Below are 22,527 nucleotides of genomic sequence, written 5' to 3'. Positions count from 1 at the left end.
TTGCAGTTGAGCTGGGCCGCAAACACTTCCGCTTTTTCGGCGAGGAGAGGTCCGGTGACAGGCAGGTTTTCTGACCTTGCTTTTTTCAACCACAGCACTAAAGCTTCTTCCACTTCCGGAAAAGCTGATTCCCTTAAGCGGCACCTCTTCATATTCGACAGGGCCCCGCTTTTCAACTTCTCCCGAGCATTCCAAATGCCGCAGACCGTTGTTAACGGCAAGTCCCACGCACGCGCTTGTGCACTTTTCGTAGTTCCATTTTCAATTGAACGAATAATGTCCAACTTCTCCTTAACTGTTAGCACGCGATACTTCGGTCGCGTAGGCTTCGGCATGGTGCCCACCGTTCGCGTGCACACGGAACAAAGACGCGCTTTGCCTAACTGCAACACATCCACAACACGTCACGCGCGCTGCGAGGTTTCCTCGAGGTGTAGCGAGATCACATGACATGGGTAGAGTGGGGGGTGACGGTGATGGTTACTGCGATAGGGCTGGCGACGATGCATTCGCGCACAAGAACGCAGAAGCGGCCGACGCTTCTCGGGCTCCCCATTGACATGGACATCGTCGCGCTCGTCGGGACATGGCCGAAATGGCTGCAGTGTTGAATCGCCAGCGGTTTGCACGTTGACAATGCTCTTCGGAAAGGCGGAAAACGTTTTGCGTAATAGCATGGCGCCAGCCAAATCGCGACGGCAAGTACGCATTAAGCGGTAGGCAGTTCATGGGCTACTATGTTTTAAGCGGTCAGCCAATACATTGGTTTCAATGGTGGCTACGCCGGGGAATTCACACAACTACATTTTAACCGCAACTACTTGGTAAGCGGGTACGTATTAATGAGGTTTTACTGTAAAATGCTTTGGAATCTCTTATGTAGCAGGGGCATCTGGCATGTCACCAGCAGAAGACATGAACAAAAATTGCCCTTTGTCTATCTCAAAAGGGTGCGTGAGTGTCCTGTGATTTTGATTTTTTACCACCAATCACAGTACAAATGCCCTAATATTTTGAAACTGTGATAACCATCTGATCTGCACACTGAACCTGCTCATTTCTTATGCCCCATCCTAGCGACGGGTTCTGTAACCAGTGCAACAGACCTTGTAGACATTAAAATTTGGCTACTTAATTGAACAAGCGAGTTCACAGCTCGTACTAAAAAATTTTAGCCATTGTTCCTCACAGCAGTCGCTCTGGGAAGTTTCAGAGTGCAAAAACGTGGGCTCCAAAAGATATTACTCTATAAGCATGGTATAACACTGCTGGGCATCCTGTGTCACTAGCAATGAACTCCCTTGTTAAGCAGCCAAATTTTAACGACTGCAAGGTCTGTTACGCTGGCTAAAGAATCCATCACTAGGTTGGGGCATTTCAAGTTCTTAAGTTCAGTTTACAGATTTGGTGGTTAGCATTGTTGCAAAATATTAGGGCCATTTGTGCAGCGATTTGTGGTAAAGAATCAAAATTCAAAGCCTACTCAAGCACCCTCTTGACATAGACATAAGGCTGTAATTTTTGTCCATGTCTTCTGCTGGTGACGTGACAGATTCATTTGCTACATACCCAAGCATTTTACTGGTCCATCATCCCGATTGATGGGCAATGTGCTTTTTTTTGGCATCTGGTCTGCTTTTTACCGGGCCATTTGTTTTCCAGTGTGAAGAAACAGGCCTTTTAGCCTTGCACTCTAGTCTGTCTTCATCTGTGTTTAGCAATGTGCTGTATCATTCTTTCACTTTGCTTGCTCCTTTCTGTACCATATGGCTTTATTGCATGTTTGCTGGTGCACCGTCGCTGCAGTAGGTGCTAGTACAGCGCCATTTCAGCTCCACTGCTCACACTCTACCATGCAGCTTAGCTCTGCTGTTGTAGTAATTGTTTTACTATAGCACAGGGCTCCTCTTGTCCCTTGTGGTACCCCAGTGGCATTCAAAAGGTGCTGAAGAGCAACGAGAGCCTTCTTGGCTTCGCTGTCTTCCTGCCCGACATGCATGCAAAAGAGAGCATGCACGCACATGGCCCTTAAAAAAAAAATGCCCAAATTTAATGACTGCCTGTGTAAGTGTAGTAATCTGCAATAAATAATTCCTGCCTGATTAGCCCGGAAATAAAGTGGGCAAAAGAAATTCGGCAGTTGAGGCATGCAAGGATTTAGATGCTTGAGGAACCTAAAAAGCACTCCAAGGAGCCCTATGGTTCTGGGGCACCTTCTTTGAGAACCCCTGGTGTAGCATGACCCACTGAGTGGGAACATGCCCCTGGCACAACATGGGCATATGGCACAGGCCTTCGAGGCAGCTTCATTTTGTTCGTCAAGAGGAGGAGAAGGTGAAAATATCTGGCATAGGCTAGTTGCTTGACATGTCCGAGAAATGTCTTGGAAAGAATGGGACTGCAAAAAGCATGGAGAAATTGCTTGATTGTGTGACCTGTAACTGTGCTATTACTGAAGAGAATAAAATTTCTGCAGAAGTGCATTTATTGGATGATACAACCATACTGCTGCTGCAAAATTTTTACCAAGACACATTTGTAGGCCCTCTATTGTATTCACACTTCTCCAGGTTTTGTGTTTTTGTATGCATAGTCGTATTGGCATCCAAAATGACAAATAGTTTCAAGCATGTTCTTGGGCAAAGGTGAAGCCACTATCTTTTCGTAGCAACAGTTTGGCATGCGTCTTCCTAATTTAATGTAATGCTGTAAAAACTGCTTTCATGTGAGAAAATGGGCAGAAAAGCCAAGCTGTTGTTTAAAATCCCTTATGTAGTTCCTTAGTGTTCATTCCTTCTTCCTATCCCTGTCATAATAAAGCTGAAAATGAAATGGAACTCTTTTATGCAAGAACCTTGTGCACACATCATGTAGTTTCTATGGAATGTATTTCAGGTTGCCTGCCACGACGAGTCAGCATTCCACGTCCTCTCAAAGGCATCTCTTGAAGAGCTCCTGCCAAGGCTTCCTCCAGGCAGCAACATCGGCCGGCGCAATTTTTGACCAGCCCTCGTTATTGATGAGTGTGAAGCTTATGCAGAGGTGAATGAGTACACATGGCTTGCTGAGTCCTTGACATGACTGTAAGGAGATTGAACAGCTCTGCTATGTTTAGGACCACTGGGAGCGCAGGAGGATTGCTGATGCAGAGATGGCCTTTTCACATCGCACAACAAGGTTTTATGTCCATTCTTCCTACTTCTGCCAGTGTGTGTGTGGGGATTGCTGGGTCACCATTTCATAGGAGCAATACTTCCATTAATTCAGCAGTGTGTACTGAACTTATGCTGCAAGAAGTGTACCTCAGTCAATCTAACACATCTTAGTAAAACCAATTTATGCTCTGAGAATCTGAAACGCTCTCTGCATTCACAGTATGATTTCTGCTCCTAAAGTGCAAAATGTGGCTGATATTTAATAGGATTCCTAGTGGTTAAGTCACAGAAAACAGTCCAGGCACGACTGACATTTTTCATTCAGTTTGTTTGAAAAAAAAAAGGTAACAAATTTTAATGTGAAGCAAAACTTGCTAAATTTAATTTGGCGTGTACAACCAACTACTATTGCTACTACCTAAATATAGCAGGCAAAATTTTTTTGAATATCTAGCCTTCAATTGCAGTGGGTGCTCAAAATTTGAAGCGGATTATACATGTATTTACCGTATATACTCGTGTAAGGGCCGCACCCCCAACTTGGCCGCTGGCAATTCGAAAAAAAAAATAAGCCAAAAACGTGCGCATAATTTTGGCCGCATAAAAAACGCTACAACCACGAACGCATCGTCCCGCGTGCCGTTCTTGGCAACCCTGCACATGCGGTCCGTCATCGTTGCTAGCTCGCTCGGCGTTCGCACCAGAAAGGATTGACAAAACGTTATGCTGTTCAAAAGCCAGGATGGTATGCCTTACCGTGCAAGAAAACGCGAGTGGCGCGTTTTTGGGCGGTAATACGCTGCTCCAAGCCGCCATAAGCGCCGCACCTTAGGTGGATCTTAGGATCACGTGAAATTTGCCAGTAAAGAAATACAGTGATCAAGCAAGTGCTAGCAACCTGTCTTACTGCCGGTGGTAATTGAGCAGATTGCGCGTGCACAATCCACACTTTTAATACATTGTGTATTCGAAAGATTCGTCGTGCCTGCTCTAATTCGTCATAAAATGGGTATCGGCACATAAAAAACGGACGTGTAATCGGGGCTGCACTGTAGCAGAAATGTTTAGCGGAAATACGCCGGTTCCATGTAAGGGCCACACCCTGTGAGAACCGCGGAAAAAAAGTGCGGCCCTTACACGAGTATATATACGGTATTGTAATTTTTTTGGGGATGAAAGCTTGTACCCACACAGGGAGACTGGCACTGTAAAAATACATTTGCAACACTAATGCCGTCTTCAAAGCTTGGCCACCATTGCCTTCATACGTAAAGAACCATTGTTCCAGCTGAAGCACAACTTCCACATCAGCAGTGGTCTGTTGCACTTCTTGGGCTCTGCTATTCTCATCACCACTGCTCTCGCACAGAAATGGTGCAGCATTGTGCAAGATTGAGCCTGCACCTGCTATTGGACCCGCCACTGTTTGTGAATCCAGCTGCTGGTAAGCTGTTCACGGGTCAAACCTGGTTTTGCCCGATTCTTGCACCCCAAATGTAGTTCATAAAAATTTCTCCCATAAAATGAGCCTCCTAGATGACTATGGTTTTTGCAGTTCGCAAAACTGAAGATGCCGCAAAAAAATTTGTGGATATGCAGTGCTTATTTCAAACAAGTTTCTTTGGTCAACTAGGCATCTTAAACATTTGTAAACGTTTTCTTTCATGAGGCTGATGAATTTGAGGATAAGTTCTAAAAGGGCGATTTAAATGCGAGAGGAAAATATGTGGCTAGCGACAAGATGTCTATTGCAGTCACTGTCAACGACACCTTAATCCAAGGACTTTGCACATTTAATATTCTCGCTAAGGTGCTGAAGGTTTTTCTCGCTGTACTAATAAAGGCAGGCGCAGTCTTGCTCAGATGTGCGAGTGGTTCATAAGAGACTGGCAATGTATGCGACGAGGTATTTGTAGACATTAGGAAAAATAATCTTTATTCGCAAACAGTTCTTTGGTACAACATGCGATTTTCCTGTTGTTTATAAAATACACAAAAAGGGTGCGTTTTATGTCCAGCCGAAAAACAATTATAGCAAAACTTTAGTGTGCTGCAAAAAATGACCGTAAAAAACCCAAACTATTGAGATTTTTCCTCACTAGCCCAGTTTTCATCCGAAGTTGAGCTCGAAAAATGTCGCCCAATTTCTACCTCCCTATTTCCGGAAAATACAAAACCCATAAACGAAGGGCCCTAAATATGTTACGTGCCATCCTTCCCTCCTTGGTATTTCTCCTTCAGTCCTCCAGAGTGTTCCCAACCTGACTTCTGTTGCTTTGTCTCCTTAGTTGTCTTTGATGGGGGCCAGATGATGTGGTTAGGAGAGAGCGTACGGTCTGCCTGTAGAGGCCTCTCTACTTTGATAAAAAAAGTTGTGAGTTTGCAGCTTTGCACAGAAAAAAAAGGTTGGCCCCAATAAGTACTTTGGAATACACTCACATTCAGTTCAGTTTATTTCCTTAAAGACCCCTATTCAGGGGTATTACATAAGGGGTGGGGCTACAGATATAACATGAGGTTTGGTTTAATCTAACATCAGCTGCGTTAACTCTTGGTGGAATCTTGATGGACAGGTAATGGATGCGACTTGGTGGGAAAGGCCGTTCCAGTCGGATGCTGTTCGGGCAAAAAACGAGGCCGAAAATGCAGTGGTACGGGAGCGTGGACGAACAACCTGAAGCGGATGACCAGTGCGCTGGGATATGTGCATGCGGCGTACGATGTAGGGTGCTTCATGCAATGAACTGTTGAAGAATTTATGAAAAAGGCAGAGACTAGCAATGCGCCGGCGATGGGAAAGAAGTGACAAGTTAATTTCAGCTTTTAAAGACGATACACTGATGTCGTATGAGTATGCGGAATGAATGAATCTAACAGCGCGATTTTGAACTTGTTCAAGGTTAGCCTTCAGATAATTTTGATGGGCATCCCAGATGGCTGATGCGTATTCAAGTTTAGGTCTTATCAGTGACGGGTATGCTAGTAATTTTAAGTCTTTTGGTGTATGGCGTATGTGGCGTTTGAGGAAACCTAGTTTTTTGTTGGCCGATGAAATGATGTTCACAATATGCGCATTCCAGGATAGGTTAGTTGATAGTGTGACCCCTAGGTACTTAAATGTTTGCACAGATTCTATTGGTAGGTTGTCTATTGTGTAAGCAGAATGAAAAGGTCTAATACTTCGGGTGAATGACATGAGCTTACATTTGTTAGGGTTGAGAGTCATTAACCACTGGTCGCACCATTCTTGTACACTGTTAAGGTCAGTCTGAAGAGTGTTTTTGCCTGAGATGTCAGTTACTGTACGATAAATAACGCAGTCGTCAGCAAATAAGCGGATTGAGGAAGACACATGCAAGGGTAAATCGTTAATGTATATTAAGAAAAGAAGAGGACCAAGTACGGACCCTTGTGGGACGCCCGAGGTTACGGGTAGGGGCTAGACGACTGGCTGTTTATGAGCACAGATTGAGTACAATTAGTAAGAAACTGTTCTAACCATCTTCAGACATGTGGGTGTAAATTTAAGAGGGAAAGTTTTAGCAGCAAGCGTCGGTGGGATACTTTATCAAATGCTTTAGCGTAATCTAAAAATACAGCGTCAGTCTGGATGTTACAGTCAAGATTTGCATGCAGGTCATGTAGAAAAAGTGCCAGCTGTGTTTCACATGAAAATCCTTTCCTAAATCCATTTGTGAAGAGTGAAAGAAGTTGCTAGTATCTAAGAAGTTCATGATTTTCGAGTATATGACATGTTCCATGATCTTGCACGGCACGCTGGTTAGTGAGATCAGACGATAATTCAAAGGGGAATTTTTATTACCTGATTTGTAGATGGGAACGACCTTTCCCACCTTCCAGTGGTGAGGCAAAATACCTGTAGACAATGACTGTGAAAATATGAGGCACAAAAATTTTGCAGAGGTATGTTTGGTATTCTTTAACACTTTCGAGTTGATTTCGTCGATGCCGGCTGATGATGAAAGTTTAATATTTTGAATTTGGGAAGCGACACCATCAACTGAGAACGTTGTGGCCGGCATGTTATTCGTTATGTTTCTGGGAAGGGTAGACGCAGAAAGTAGGCCGGTATCCTTGGTAAATACAGATGAAAATGCGTGATTAAACATGTCTGCACTGCCAGCATCTGCGGTTATTTCATCACATTCGTTAGTGAGGATAACTTTACGGGGCTGTTGGGGGTTTATTATTTTCCAAAATTTTTCTGGGCTGTGACGTAGGATGTTAGGCAAATCATTTTGGAAAAAAGAGTGCTTTGCGTCGCGGATAGCTGCTAGATAATCTTTTTCGGCTGCGTAGTATTTATTCCATGCTGAAGTGCTCGGTCCAAGTTTGGCTGTGCGGAAAAGTCTTTTTTTCTTATTTTCTATTCATTTTATGGACCTTGTGAACCATGGTTTGTGGCGATTTTCATGAAAAGTGGTTTTCGGAATGGATTTTTTTGTTAGTTCATGTACCTTAGTTTTAAATATAGTCCAGTTGTCTTCAGGAGATCTGTTATGAAATGATGCTTGAAAGGATGGAAGGAAGGCAGTTAGTTCATTATTTATGGCCTCATAGTTCCCTTTATCGTACAGGGCGATAGTTTTTTTGTGAGTGACACGTGGTGTTGGAGCCGTGGTGTTGGAGCAAACGAAAATGTGGCATGGATTACCTTGTGATCACTGATCTCTGGTAGGAAACAAATAGACGCTAGGCTTTCCGGGTGGTTTATTAGTATGTTAGTTTGTTAGTATAGAGATGACCTAGCTGATATTAAATAAATGCAAGTCATCTGTACTTTACATCTTTTAAATTGAAGTCAAATTGTGTACAATTTGATTCACATTGTAAATTGATGATTAGGTTAACTTCTCAAGAAAACTAAACATTATACCTGTATTCTTTCTCTTCATAAATTGTGCATAAGAGCTTGCTCTGGAAGTGCTTTATTGTTGTTGTGTTGTGTTTAATGGCGCATAAGCAACTAAGGCTATCATGCGCCATGGAAGTGCTTTAGCTTCTGCTGAATGAGTCATCAAAATTGGAAAGATTCTCACGTTGCAAAAATGCTGTTTAACTGTTCAGCACATTTTGTAGCATGGAGTCTTTTTTCCATAAAAATAAGGTTGATTTGAGTGAAAAAATTTTTTCTTTTCTTTAGCGGTAAGGGTGATGGTTGTTTATTCTTTCTTTTAATTGGTAGGACCCATCTCCTCACTTTGCTAATTATGCTAATTACTCAAGTACACTGGATTATATTGAGAAAATGAACTAATTTAATGAATCGCTTATTTACTGAAAAGGGTGCAATACAGTTGAGAAGGATTGCGGCAACAAAGAACAGAAAACTTTAACTGGGCTGCACGTTAGATTTGAGATAGTCGATCAGTCGTCCTAAGTGAGTGCGCTGGAGATGATGCATCAGCTCTCGAGCTCCGGCCGCAACTGCCCTTTTGCCTGTTGTTCATAGTCGTCACCCACTGTACCTCCAAGAACCAATTCCTAGAGCAACTCTGCTAGGCTCTCAGAGGGCGTGTTCTCACAGTCTAAGGTATACATTCAGTCGGTGCTGGTCCGCCAAAGCATCTGGGCCCTATAGCGAAACGATGAACAAACATTCTCTCTGGAGATGCATGGCATCGCAGCAGTGTGGCTCAGATGTCATTTCAAGAAAATGAGAGCAAGACACGTAACAGATGACTGCACGCACACATGACAACCTTACAAATCCTTTGTATGGACGCTATTTTCCATGTTACTAAAACGTTTGACTTGTGGGAATACAGTTGCCATTCTTGTGTAAAGGCAGCTCTGTCCATCTGCCCTTCTGTTATCAGCAGCTCCCTTTCTTTTGTACCACAGCCTGGAAAAGAGCTTACAGCTTGTACATTAGCATGTAAACTCGCCAACTAATTGTGTGCAGTTAAAGGCAGCCATCAGGACTGACAAGGAACCCTTGGTCACCTTGCGGAAGTAAGCCTACCATTCTTTGCGTAGCTAACCTACCATGGTAACTTAGTGCCTGTGGAATTCTTCCACTTTGAGCTTATAGATTCATTTTTATTTTTTACTTTTAAGTCAGTGCGCAGATGACCAGGACAACAGAACGGACGAAACACACACTGGCACTTCTCCGCCCTTCTGCTGTACTTGTCTTCAGTATGCTTATTTATTTATTTATTTGAAAATACTGCAGCCCCATGTAGGGGCTATAGAAAAAAATAATAAGAATAAATTAAATGAAATGAAAAAAACTAACTTGCTGAAATGTCCACTATTAATTTTTATGAACATGAAATTCCCAGCTGCAGCAGTGGTGTTTCTGTGAAGTCAAAAACAGCTGTTTACTAAATTTCAGCGCATATTTAACCCCACGTGATTGAAACTAATCGAGAACTCTCTAATACGGGGTGCCTGATAGCTTGAATGCAGCTTCAGTGCATGAAGCTCCATTTAATATTACTTTTACTTAGTACTATTTTTCTTGTAAATGCTTTTCTTAATGCTTTACGAGTTCTAATGGAGTAAAGTATTCATTATTTGTGGCTCTACTACATTTCGCTTCCTTTGTGCCTTGCAGGTACCAACTGGACAAGTCAGAGGATGGGCTCAAAAAATACACATCACAGCTCTTATTTGGATCAGCACCTATTATGTCACACGCGGCCGCATAACTGTTGGAGACACGGTCTACGCAGTGGTATCGCCGAAGCCACTTTTGTGAAGTAAATTTTTGTTCTCGTGCCCATTGCTGTAGAAGCTGCTACTGTTATAGTAGTGAACAGCAGCTTTGGTCAGCGGGTGTTTGGTGACATGTTACCTGTTTGAAGGCTCTCGATGTTAAAGGGACACTGAGGACAAATATAAGTTGGCCTCTATCGATGGGGTGCCCCATTCTCAGTACGAAGTGACAGCTGTCACCAAAAATAGAGGTCTTATAAGCTGGAAAAGACTGAAAAATTATTATATCTAAGTTTGCTGGCTTAGCACATTAGTCAGCGAAAGCTGATTGGCATTGTAGTGCCCGAGAGGTCTGGAGTGGCAGGCCAATTTTGACATTTTACCGGCGACTATCCATCTGGGCATCTCACAGGCCTGTTTTGGCATCAGTGCGCTTACGTGCGTACTCTGCCTTCTTACGCTTGCACACCTCACGGACTCCAGGGCCCGTTTGCATGAAGCAAATAGTCTAGTTCTCACTGCTGTCTTATTCGCTGCCTAAACCCTGCATAAGGAAAGAAAGGCGCATAACTGGGTCGGTGTACATCAGTCACGCTGTGAGGTGGCAGTGGTTTCCACCTACAAATTAAGGCAGTTATGTGCCTTTCCTCTTCTGAAAATGAATTGATGGTTTAGGCTTTGTTGGTTTTGAGGGAAAGCTATTACAGCTTTTGCTGTAAAAATGGCATACTGGTGTTGCCATAAGCGGCCGTTTTTGCATGTAAAATGTGTGCATCGACTTCGATGTTTTTGGGTGTGGAGAGAAAAAATAATGGCACAAAACTCCTTGCCAATTCTTGAAACAGACACTGCAAATGATGCATACAATGCATTCATTATACAGTTTGTGTCCACTTACTTAGAGCATTTTGCATTTAAAGCAACTAAAGTACCGTATTTTCTGGTGTATAAGACGCGGCTTTTTCAAAAATCTTGCTGGTGTGTCCTGTACAAGGGTTCGTCTTATATGCGAATTTTTCGCATTTTTTTTGCGAGTTCAGAAATTACTCAGGTTCATGTTCAAGCTTTTTTCGCCGAAAAAATATCACTACCAATAATGCGGTTGTAACACGGTTAATACTTCAATACAGGGACCGCCGTGCGCAACTTTTTTAGGTGAACTTTATCATGAAACGGCAAGGATGTCGACTTCTAGGTTCATTAACATGAAGCCATTTCGAAGGCCCCAATAAAAAGTAATGTGAAATGCCATTAGCATTAGCATTAGGTTGCATTAGCATCGACTTCGGAGGCTCCTGGTTAGGCGAGGTGTAGTCTGAAGAAAAATGCAATGAATGAGTTTAGCTTTCATACTTTGTCTTGCTTCTGGACGTAGAGGTGGGGGAGGGGGTCGCAACGCTTGCTTTCCCTTCCTTAAACGAGTTCCTCCTACTTTTTTTATAGACTGCAGGCACAGAACAAGTTCCTGGAGTACAAGGCCAGCTCCCTGGAGAAAGCCCATGATGGCCACAACAGAGTTATCCGTCAGAACATCTCGCTCCAGAGTGAGGCAAGCTTTTTAAAGCAGATTGTTACGCACTGACAGCAAGAGGCGATGATTCGCAGCAACGTGCTGTTGCGTGAAGCCTTTGAGCAGTGGGCTGGCAGCTGGCAAACCACTGTCACTCAGTTCGTCTCTCGGGTTCTGGATTTGCAGAAAATTTCAACTACAGTGCAGTCCACTTATAACGATATCGAAAAATCCGGAAAAAACGATCGTTATAACCGATCATCGCTATATCTGGACTGCCATAAAAATGGCTGCCAAACTTACCTCTGTAGCTCCTGACTCAAGTTTTTACACTTGCGCTGAAGAACAGTAATTGCAGAACGTACGATTTGTGAAACAACGCGTTTATTCGTCACGTTTAACAAGTGCCTCAAGCGTTAGGTGCGCTAAAGTAATTTGATATGGGCACTTGCTTGCGTGGCAGTTGCAGTTTCACTACTGCAGTGTGCATAGCATCCAGCTGCTGCGCGTACACTGGCGGCAACCCTTTCTCGTGCATAAAGTCGATCAGTGATTCTATCTTGCACAGCGCACTTTGCGTAGTCATCGGTGTCGAAGGTGGGCCAGTGTCAATTTCGTCGTCGCTGTCGCTGCTGCCGCCGCACTCTGCCGTGACAACACATTCTCGGTGACCTCCTCGCAGAACGTAGCAGCACTATCTGCACTTAGGAACTCCTCCATGGACGTACCATTCATTTCGTCGACATTTGCGGCGTGCTCCCAGAGCTCAGTAATGTCCGCAGCTTCCACCGTATCAGTTTCCACGTCAGGGGGGGTTTTCGTCCTGGCACACAAAGCCCGTCTTCTTGAAGCTGTTTGATCTTCAAGTCCGCGGCCTGCTCTGACGTGCCAGAAACACGATCGGTTGCTAAAATTAGCCATTCCAGCACGTGTCGCCGATACAATGCTTTGAAATAGGCGATCACGCCGGCATCCAACGGCTGCAGGCACTGCGCTTGTTCTGCTCTGGTACAGGCGCGCGAGGGGCGCCCCGCTTCTCTTTTTTTTTCCCCTCTCTCTCTCTCTCTCATCGGCTGCAGGCACTGCACTTGTTCTCCTCTCTTACAGGCGCGCGAAGGGGCGAAGGGCGCCCCCGCTTCTCTTTTTTTTTCCCCTCTCTCTTTCTCATCGGCTGCAGGCACTGCGCTTGTTCTCCTCTCTTACAGGCGCGCGAAGGGGCGAAGGGCGCCCCCGCTTCGTTTTTTAGAGCGCAGCTCTTTGGCGTCCGTTCCTGGGTTTCGCGTCGGCCTTGGCGTCGGCCTCGTAACCAGCTCCGCCCCCCTTTCATCCCCCCAGCGCTATCGGCGTCAGCGGCATCAGTCAGTCGCTGCTATCTCTTCCCTCCTCCCTTTATCGTGTTGTCCGCTTGCTGCGCGCGCTTCTGCCCCCATCGTTTGCCGCTGGGTGTACACGCCGCCCCCCTCCCCCCTCTTCCTGCGAGTCTCCGGTTGTCAAAGCGCCGGCTCGAACTTAATTCCTTTCTTCACTCCTCCTCCAATGCAACCCCTGTGCGGTGGCAATCAGAGAGCCAGATCGGTGGCGGCGGATCTGTATATGTGCACCGCCCGAGCTGAAATTGCGAATACGTGTGAAAAATAAAAAAAAAATTCTGTGATAGCGCATACATGTGTTGCTCGATTTCTTTGCCTCAATCTATCGAAAAGGTGAAACAGCTTATTTGCTGCGCTCAAATTTCGCATTAGGAAGTAACGTAATCGTCGGTAATTTTTTTTTCCCTCTCTCTTTCCCATCGTCTTCCGTAGCCTAGGCGATGCGGCCGACGCGCGGAGCAACTCGCGCCATCTTGCGGCGCTTACGCCAACTCGCGATGCTCGCTTGTGGCCGCCGCGATCTCCTCCGGCGGCGGTGCGGGCCACGATCACGGAGGCCACGGCTCGCTCTCCGTGGCTTTCGCAATCGGCGCGCATGGAAAAAATGGCGGCAGGCACGGCGAACTCGCGTATCCGAAGTTTTCGCCCGATCTCGGCATCGTTCAAGGGAACTTTGCACCGCGAGTGTCACGCTCAGCATGGAAAACGATGTCCAGAAGAAAAAATTCTGATCGTTGTATCCGATATTCGGTCACGGACATATCGTTGTATATGTTTTTTTTTTTTTCCATAGCCTCAATGCATAAGTTGATACTCTTAAGTCAACTTATCGTTGAAACCGATATATCGTTATATGTGTTATCGTTATAAGTGGACTGCACTGTATCGCGTGGAAGTAGCTCGTGAGTCTCGCCAATAGCTGAAGGCTTTTCAATGTGTCTATTTTGTGAGTGAGGTTTGTTTCTGCAAAACAATGGTTTCTGCAAAAAAAGTTGCCAACAGTGTCCATGCTGCTGACGCTTACTTCTTCATGAGCATACTAGAGGAGGCATTGTCATGAGCCATGATTCAAAGGAGTTCAGTGAAAGCCTGATAGAAGTAGTGCTACGATAAGTGATGTGCAATGCGTGTCACTTCTCAAACACCACAAAATATAGTTTAGCAGCTCAACGCTGTGTCCTTTAGAAATGCAGTGTGTATCAAAGAGATATTTTCATGTTCCTATTGTACTTGGTGCCGTTTACTCCAAACAATTCACCGACAATTACGGTATTTTGAAATGTGAAATGTGAGTGCAGCTCTTGAGGTGTTTTCATTTTGTTCACTCTTCTTTGAAGCTAGAACTACAGTGCGGGCAGACCAATTTTGGTAAATGTCCTTCAAATACAGGGCACGCCGCATCTGTTCGTCACTTTGTGGCAAAGCAGGTGCGCATGCGCCCACATAGTGTCCACAGTACAAACTCTCTCTCACCCCGCCGCTGTGTCTCGCGCCGCTATTGGCCAGGCTAGGTGTGAGGTTTCCAGGGGTTTTCGAGTTTTTTCTCTCCAACTCAGCGCACGACAAATATCCTGATGCCATTCCTAGTGAGATAGCCTTTCCAATGTCCTTTTTTCAACAGTTTCAGCTGTCGAGCTTCTATTTAGTGTTAGTATAGGAGACACCACTGGCCACAAAGACTGTTGAAGCCGCTGCAGTGTCTCAATAGTTATGGTGCTTGGTTGCTGACCCGAAAGACACTAGAGTTCGATCCCAGCCACGGCGGTTGCGTTTTGGTGGAAGCGAAATTCTGGAGGCCCATGTACTGTGCGATGTCAACGCACGTTAAACAACCCAGGTGGTCGAAATTCCTGAGCCTTCCTCTGCGAGTTCCCTCGTAGCCTGAGTCGTTTCGGTACATTAAACCCTAAGAAACAAGCAAAACAAATGAACAAAGACTGTGCTCATATTTTGGTTTTGCAGTGCCGTATGATTGGTCCAGTGGTGGTCACATGGTGTTAATGGTCTCGCGACCCTCAAAACCAATTGGGGCAGTTCATTACATAGAACTTTTTAGTTCGCTGGCCAGTGCACGAAAGCAATAAGCTTTCACCACAGCTTCGTGTTGAACTGCTGCACTCTCGTGCTGTGCAGGGCACGTCGTTGCCTTCATCAGCTTCCATCTGTGCGCAAGTCACGAGAGGAAATGCACTTTCAATCCTAACCACACAGTATTTCGTGGTTAGCTGTGCTAAACTGCCAACAATTTTTTAAGATTGGTTTTCGCAGTTCTGTGAATAAATAGCTCGTTGTAGACAACACAGCCACAAATTGAGGCCATGGAAATAAATATATGCATAGACTTTTGAGAAGACACCCTTATTACTCTGCAATGGCTACAGGAAATAATGTAATCGATGAAAGCTTCCAAAGTAATTTGTATTACTATTTTTGTCTGTGATGTAAGCAGTAGGTGGTAAAATGGCCACATATTTGTAGTTAACAGAACATATCGCTGAAATAAGAAGCCCGAAACAAGTGGACTGTGTTTTGTCCTCATCTCGTCGGCTCCGGCTGAACATAGTGCAGCCTTCAACTTGCATATTTTGGCATTCTGAACATGCTTTTCGCCTTGGCAACCATGTTGGTTGACCCCTGCTACTCTCTGCAGTGAGGTTAAAAAACAAATGGCGAGAGCTGGGGCATTTAATCCGATCTAATATTGAAATCGGCAACACAGGATATTAATTCGATGTTTCTGAGAATGCTTGAAGCGTGTAGATCGAGCTCCCGTGAAAAAAAGATGAACTCAAATTTCTCTTTATTGCATCTTTAATACAGCGCTGGTGTCAAAGTTTTTGGTCTCGGAACGCAGCTCTCTTGCAATGAAAAACTGATCCCCATAGGAGTTTGAGTGTTCGTACTGCCACATGTTCTGGTTTAACTTTTTTAATTCAATGTATGTTTTATTGCTTAGCTGCTCTCGCATGTGGTTGTTATCTTTCTTTGTATAGCCTGAAGTTCTTGTATAGCCTGAAGGGAAGAGAAATGGCTTTTAACTTCAGAAATACAGTAGCATGACGCATTAACTGAGAGAAAATGAGGCCGGCATTTTGTGCTTCAGTTTCTAGTGTGGAATCTTGTTAAACATGCCATTTTAGAAAAGAAAAATATAAACTAAAACGTTGAGAACAGCTACAATTTTATGAGCATACTCATTGTGCTACCCTCAAGAGGTGCATTCGAGCCCTAATGGGGTACTTTATGCTCATATTAACAATAGACACAACACAGTGACTTACGGTTTTGGTTCAGCTGGTTCAGAAAGACACTTTCTGGTAAATGGTAAGGATAGAAGTTATTAATAGGGGTGTGCAAATAGTGTTTTTTTGATTCGAAGCGCATAGCAATTTTCTTCGAATAATTTCGAAGCGAATAGTTCGAATAGTACTTCTGGCACTAAAAAGAGGCTGGGTGACAGTAGGCATTTCCAAAACCATTTATTTTCCCAACACACGATGCCATTACACACTGCACTGAGGCTTTATTTAAAACCACACTTCAAAATTTTAACACCTAGAGTGAAGAACAATTTTTACTGGCAATTTATACTGGAAGAACAACTTTTACATTCCCAGACTTGCATTCCCTCGAGCAAGAATGGAAACGGCTGTACAAAACTCGCGCCGCAAGCGAAACGTCATTCGCACCGCTCGCGCGTCCTGGCAAAATTGTCCCCGGTAGTACTTCAGAGCAGCACTCAGCATCGCGCTTCCATCAAGAATGCTCTCAGCCTCCAACGTATGGGAGTGCCCGAGTTGCCGCGACGGAGTTCGGCACACCACCGAAGATGGCTCAATGCCCTGATTACGGCGGCGTTCCGTTCCCATCAACGCGCAAGCAGTCAGAATAGCAAGAAAAGACGCCAGTCGTAGATGCCGAGCGTTAACGGCAGTAATCCTCCACGGGTGCACAATAAGCTTAGCATTATCACACGCTAAAGGCGCCCTTCCCATTGACGTAGTAAGTATACACTTCGGCGACATCGAGTCCCCGCGCTGCCGCTGAACTTTACGCGCCTCCGCCGGTAATATGATGGCTTGCTTGAAAGCTGCCGATAACGGTCGCTCATGTTCCGTACGCATGATTCGTCAACAGGGTGAAGCGACAGCGCGGTAGGGCTGCGTGTTTATCTTCGCATCTGTCCTATCTGGTAATCTTTTCCGCAACTCTAACGGGAAAAAAAATCGAGAGGCGGTGGAGCGGGCGCGGCTTCGGTGCATATCTGATCTTCCAGCCAGCTTCCGCCGCGGCGGACGCGGTTGTTGCTTTGTGTGACGCGCGTCTTTTTTCGTTTTTCTTTCTTTCCTCTTATCTTTGAACTCTCCTCTATCTGCACGTGGCAGCGGTGGTGGCTCGGCTAGAGCCAGTCGGCAGGCCTGTACACTTTCCTTTTCATCCTTCGCTCAGTCGCAACAACAACAACAGTAAACTGAGGTTTCTTGTTTTGAAGCTTAGACGACTGATGGCTGTGCTCTTCCTTCTTTGCGTCTGCCTCGACACGGTGGCAGCGACGCGGCTTATGGCAGCCTTAGTGCGGAGGCTCGGAGACGGCCAGAACGCAGGATCTTCCGCAAAAGCGCGTCGCCCTCACCTTTATTTCGTTTGTAGCTGGGTTCGCACCCCGACCTGGTTGTGATTCGTGTATTGACTGACCCCCGAGCGTTGAAAGCGCGATAAAAAAAAGCCATCTATGTGGCAATACTCGGAACTGAAACCACATAAAGCAAGCGGGCAAGCGCCCCAGAAGCACTATTCGCGCGAGGCGAATACTTCGAAATATCGAATACCATGCTATTCGATCGAATATTCGAAATTATCGAATATTCGCACACCCCTAGTGATTAATATGTTCCACAATTTTGCACCGGTAAAATTGAGAATGTAAACTTGCCCCCTGGAGGATGCCCACTGTTAGGGTGCAGTGTATTGAAAGGTGTTTTGTAGGCTACACAGAATATTCAAGTACTGTATTTTCCAGTCTACAACTCGCGTTTTGTGTAAGTTAAGCCCCTTGCAAACAGGTAGTTTTGCCAAAAAATGACAAAAATTTGCATTGTGCTAATGGACCAGTCATGCTGTGTACGAAAGCTAACAAATGTGCTGAGGATCTTTTTATGAAATGCAACGGAAATATGCCCTTGACGCACCCGACGCTTCGGTGTGAGTCCATTGGGTATCTGTGCTAGGATGCCTGCAGGTGCCTTTATCTGGCGGCCTCAGATTAAACCAAAGCGCCAATTATGGGGTCAGAACAATGAATGCTCCCCTCCAAGAAAATTCGCTGCACCTCACCGCAACGTTTGGACGTGACTATATTAAAAAAGAAACTGCAGCAGTGATCTGGAAACTATTTTTCAAGCAAAGAATTGCTCTTAAGCACCCGGCTTGGTGGAGAGCAAGCATATTGGGTGAAACTGGCACCTTACATGTGTTAACTTCTCTCATATATTTCGGGATTAGTGTGCATAAGAAACTGAGTGTTCATGCATGCATGTAGACTGGTGGGAGAAATGCTACATCTTTGCGCAAACATGATGCGAAAGCGTGTTAGAGATGCCGGTGAGTTTGTTTTCACAGCGCTTCTCTGAAACGAATCAAAGGTTTGTATTAAATGGATGCCTGAGATTTCTCAACATATATCTCTAGGTGATGCAGCTCGGTATGAAGGGAAGGGAAAGATGTCTAAACTGTGATACTTGCGTTTATGCATAGAAGCTGTTGTGTGGTACTAATTGCGGTCGCACTAATGGCGAACAGGCCTACAACATATCAACGGCAGCGACTGCTGCGAAGGAGCGCCATTTGTGCACGGCTCTTTGTTCAAACTTGTGTTTCCTCATTCGCAGGCGTCGGTGTCTCTCCTTGCGGCGTGGGTGCTTCCCAGCATGTACCGTACTGTGGAAGATGGCTCCCATCGCCGGAATGCGGCCTTCGCTCGTCTTCCTCTTCTGCCGCATCGACCTAGGCGAGGAGATGAGCGGTAAGACGGCATACGTTCAGGCTGGGGTTCTGTAGCACCAAGGCTCAGGCCACTGCTATTCCGGCAATATTTGGTAGTGTGCCATTAAGGAGCCTAGCGCATTATACAACGAGAAGCATAGAAAACAAGGCTACATGATCAGTCATTTCCAATATCTGAAGAGTTAACCAACATGACTCTGAAGCTTGTCCTACAGCTGGTCTTGAAAAGTGTTTTTTTTTTTTTCAGAACGAAAATGGAGCAGTATCTGTCACACATCTCGGTACACACCTGAACCGTGCCGTAAGGGAAGGGATAAAGGAGGGAGTGAGAGAAGAAACAGGTGCTGTAGTGGAGGGCTCCAGAATAATTTCAACCAACTGGAGATCTTTATTCCCATGTGCCCACATTGTAAGCAAAAAATGTCAAGAAGAAAGCCAGGGAGCATTTTTAATCGCTGCCAGGCACCGACACTTTTGCCGCTTATGCCGGCCACACACGGAACAATGCTGTAGGAGTTATTTCTGTTCTTGGTACGATATGTGCATGGGGCACCTATGTTAAGAGATCTCGAATGGTCCGTAGCGCAGGATTTAAAGCGACATTTGACTGTTGTGACGTTGAAGCGCAGTTGAATTGTTACACTTACTTCGATGTCTGTGTTCCTACTCGTATGTTACAATGTGTTAATCATAAATACATTCAGAGTATACTGCCAGTAACTGTAGAAAATAAATTCAAGGCGGGGCAAGGTGACTGTGAGGACGATGGTAGGAGAATTAGATAAAGGTCACCTGAAAAGACCCCAAAAAGATGGTTTTTTTGATATGGTACCGTAAATTCTGCTATTAGGAGATAGGAAACGGCCAGGGTGTTACTTAAGTTCTTAGATTATGTGTTCTCTGTGTTCTTTGTTCTTGAGAACAGCGAACAATATTTAGCGACTATGAGTAGAATGAAGAACATTGAGTGCGTAGAAGAATGATAAATGCAGTCATCACCGATAAGGGCACCATCTACATTGCAGTGAGATTAGGTATCTTGACATCAGAAATGCAGATTTTTATCAATGCAGTAAGATTGTGGTCGGATAGTAAGAGGAGGAAGATAGCGAGAACATATAGTGAAGGAACACATGCTCATCGAGCCCGTCAGACAAACCAGAATGCAGTGACTGAAGGTGTAGCCCCAAAATGCCCGTACATAAGGCGCAGAGTGGATTACACCGGGGGTGACCGGCATGTTGATGCATCGGGAATGCTTTCAATTTGCTAGCATTAGACGTCCCATTCACGAGAACAGCTGGCTTTCGTCCGCGTCACGAAAGAAAGGTGGCAGCCTGCACGCCATGTCAGGCAGCATTGAAATTCTAATAAATTCAATGCGATTTCCACCTTCCCACCACAGCACTGTGCATCAGCTCATTCGTGGAGAGATAGACAGCCTCACGAAACACTGCCTGTACAAAAATCAGCATGACACAAGCTCGGGAACAGCACTGTGTGTCTTGCAAGCCCCAGCGGTGGCTGTGCTGAAACAGCCATCTGCCGGTGCAGCGACGCATCGCTCAACCCCTGCACCAGTAGTGGTACGAGGACTCCCCGCAATCTATGACTCTATGATCATAAACAGGGGCACTTACACGAGAGGGATCTGTAATGCTATCGTATTGCACTGTTAATAGTAGGTTAGGCGTTGTCCAAGTTTCATTGCGAAAGAAATACTGCTTGCACTTTTCTGCCATCGATGGAGGTTCATCCTTCACTCCGGCGGAGCTGCGGCGCGCTACCACGTGACCGCGTGACGTCATGACAAGAGGACACGATAAATAAATAAATAAATAAAACCGAATAGAAAATTGGTCGAGTTGGGGAATCGAACCCCGGTCTCCGGACTACGTGACGAGCACGCTACCATTCCGCCATGCCAGCTCGACGCTTTGGAATGAACAAAGCGGTGTTAGTAAATACGGTCTCTTCAATCACTCCCATCTTCCTCCCTTCCCATTATGGTGAGGTTCAAGTGTCCACCGAGATATGTGAGACAGATAAATTTCCTCTCCTCAAAAACCAATTTACGGACGAGCAAGGTGTAGAGCCGTCCGGGCGATGGCAAGGGCGTCCGCAGAACTTTTTCCAGGGGGGTGCACCCGATGTCTGGGGATGAGGGAGGCGGTAGGTTTGTAGTTGTTTTCTGGTAGGGCATAAATAATATCCGTAATTCCAAGGGGGGGCAACCGCCCCCCCTTGCCCCCCCTTCCGGACGCCCATGGGCGATGGCGTTCTGTGGACTTGCTGGCAGTGTTGCAAGGCGCTGTTGCGTTCCACTCTTAGACGCGAAGCTTGACATCTTAACTACACATCATTGACACAAGGAGCAACACCGTGCTTAACACTTTCGCCTCACCGCACTTTAGGTAAACAAAGTGCCATCTGAATTTTTTTCCTAGCCCTCTAGTATCGTGAGACCACGAGGTATGTCTCAGGTGCGGCGGTGTGGAGGTGTTAGATCATCACGGTCAGTTGAAGGCCAAATGAACCTCAGGCTTCACGCACACGCTCGAGACGTTGTTTTGCAGGGTGCTGTTGGCCGCCGATGAGGTATTAAGCATGCTAAAGAGGGTGGCAACTTTCTCCATCACGTCGCTCAATATGAAACAGCCGTATGTATCGTTGAACTCCAGTTTGTTGTTTTGAAGAGATATATTTGAGCTAGAGGAGGTCGATAAGCCGCATCAATGTTTTTTTTTTTTACGCAGTGCCTGCCAGGCGCAGGTAGCGGCCAGCCTTACTGTGCTGGATGTCCACTGCAGGGGGCTGGGGGTTCCAGGGACACTTGGAATCTGCTGATGTTCATATTTTTATTATATCGAATTCTTTGTCTTAGGCAATTGATTGTGAAATTGTTAAAATGTAATTAAATGTTTTGTACGTGTCTGGGCTTTTCAGCAAGTTCCTGGTAGCGTTTTTGCTACAATGAAAGCATGGACCCTTATTTTGTGTTTGCATGCTCTGTGTGGTATCACCTGTCACTGCAAGTTAATGCTTCGTCAGGCATGTTAATACCCTGCTGTCAAATTTTTTGAGAACTGTTGACAAATGTGCAGAGTAGAAAGAAGGGTACGAAAATCACTTCACAAAAAAATTAGCTATGAAAGGTGCATTGCTGGCGTTGAAAAGGTGACAAAGGGGTTATTGTAAAGGTATAAGATTGTGTGAATTGTAATAACACGCCAAATCAGGAATTACTAAATACAATATTTAAAACCTACACTCGACACGCATGCGTTAACACACACAAAAAAAAAACGAGAACCGGTCACAAGAGAACAATTTGAAACAAGATCTATTTGCTCCTCCCAGTTTTGTTCAGTGTCCGTAACAGTTGATCTTGCATTGGTTGAAATGACCTTCAGAAAGAAAACACCTCTGCACTGCTAAGCATGGCTACTGGCAGCACACAGTTTACACGCTATTTAGATCCCTGGATATTGACGAAGCGGGCGTCAGCAGCTTCGAGGAAACTGCCCCAGATTGCTGCCTGAAGCCATTGCGTAGCCTACCGCCTCGAACTATCGCCACATGCAGCAATTCCAAACTTGCGAGATGAGATCAGCATCACAGAGAGAGAAATTGGTGGAGTGAGTAAAAACTTTGTTGAATGAAAGAGTAGTATAATGGTCAGTATGTAATGTCCAGACCGTCCAGGGGCAAATTGGTAAACACAATTTGTTCTTGAGGAAAGGGAATGGCACAGTATCTGTCTCGCATATCTTGGCAGACATCTGAACCGTGCCATATAAAGGGA

At 45.3% G+C, this 22,527-nt stretch overlaps 1 protein-coding gene across 1 annotated transcript in view; it reads left to right on the top strand.

Annotated features, from left to right (window-relative positions):
* LOC149354489 (uncharacterized) overlaps positions 1-21,671 on the top strand; it is a 49,537-nt gene extending 27,866 nt beyond the window's left edge. Inside the window, exons 6-12 of the mRNA XM_089583341.1 lie at positions 2,896-3,042; positions 3,116-3,177; positions 4,444-4,599; positions 9,739-9,883; positions 11,283-11,388; positions 18,608-18,741; positions 21,479-21,671. Coding sequence (XP_089439467.1) covers positions 2,896-3,042; positions 3,116-3,177; positions 4,444-4,599; positions 9,739-9,883; positions 11,283-11,388; positions 18,608-18,741; positions 21,479-21,569 — 841 coding nt within the window. The 3' untranslated portion in view covers positions 21,570-21,671. The remainder of the gene's footprint in view (positions 1-2,895; positions 3,043-3,115; positions 3,178-4,443; positions 4,600-9,738; positions 9,884-11,282; positions 11,389-18,607; positions 18,742-21,478) is intronic.
* The last annotated feature ends 856 nt before the right edge of the window (positions 21,672-22,527 follow it).

Source organism: Amblyomma mixtum, chromosome 3 (assembly GCF_055824585.1).
Source record: "Amblyomma mixtum isolate Tamu chromosome 3, ASM5582458v1, whole genome shotgun sequence".
NCBI classification, from domain to species: Eukaryota; Metazoa; Arthropoda; class Arachnida; order Ixodida; family Ixodidae; genus Amblyomma; species Amblyomma mixtum.
The sequence above is the reverse complement of the archived record's forward strand: the minus strand, read 5'-3'. Positions and strand labels throughout refer to the sequence as shown.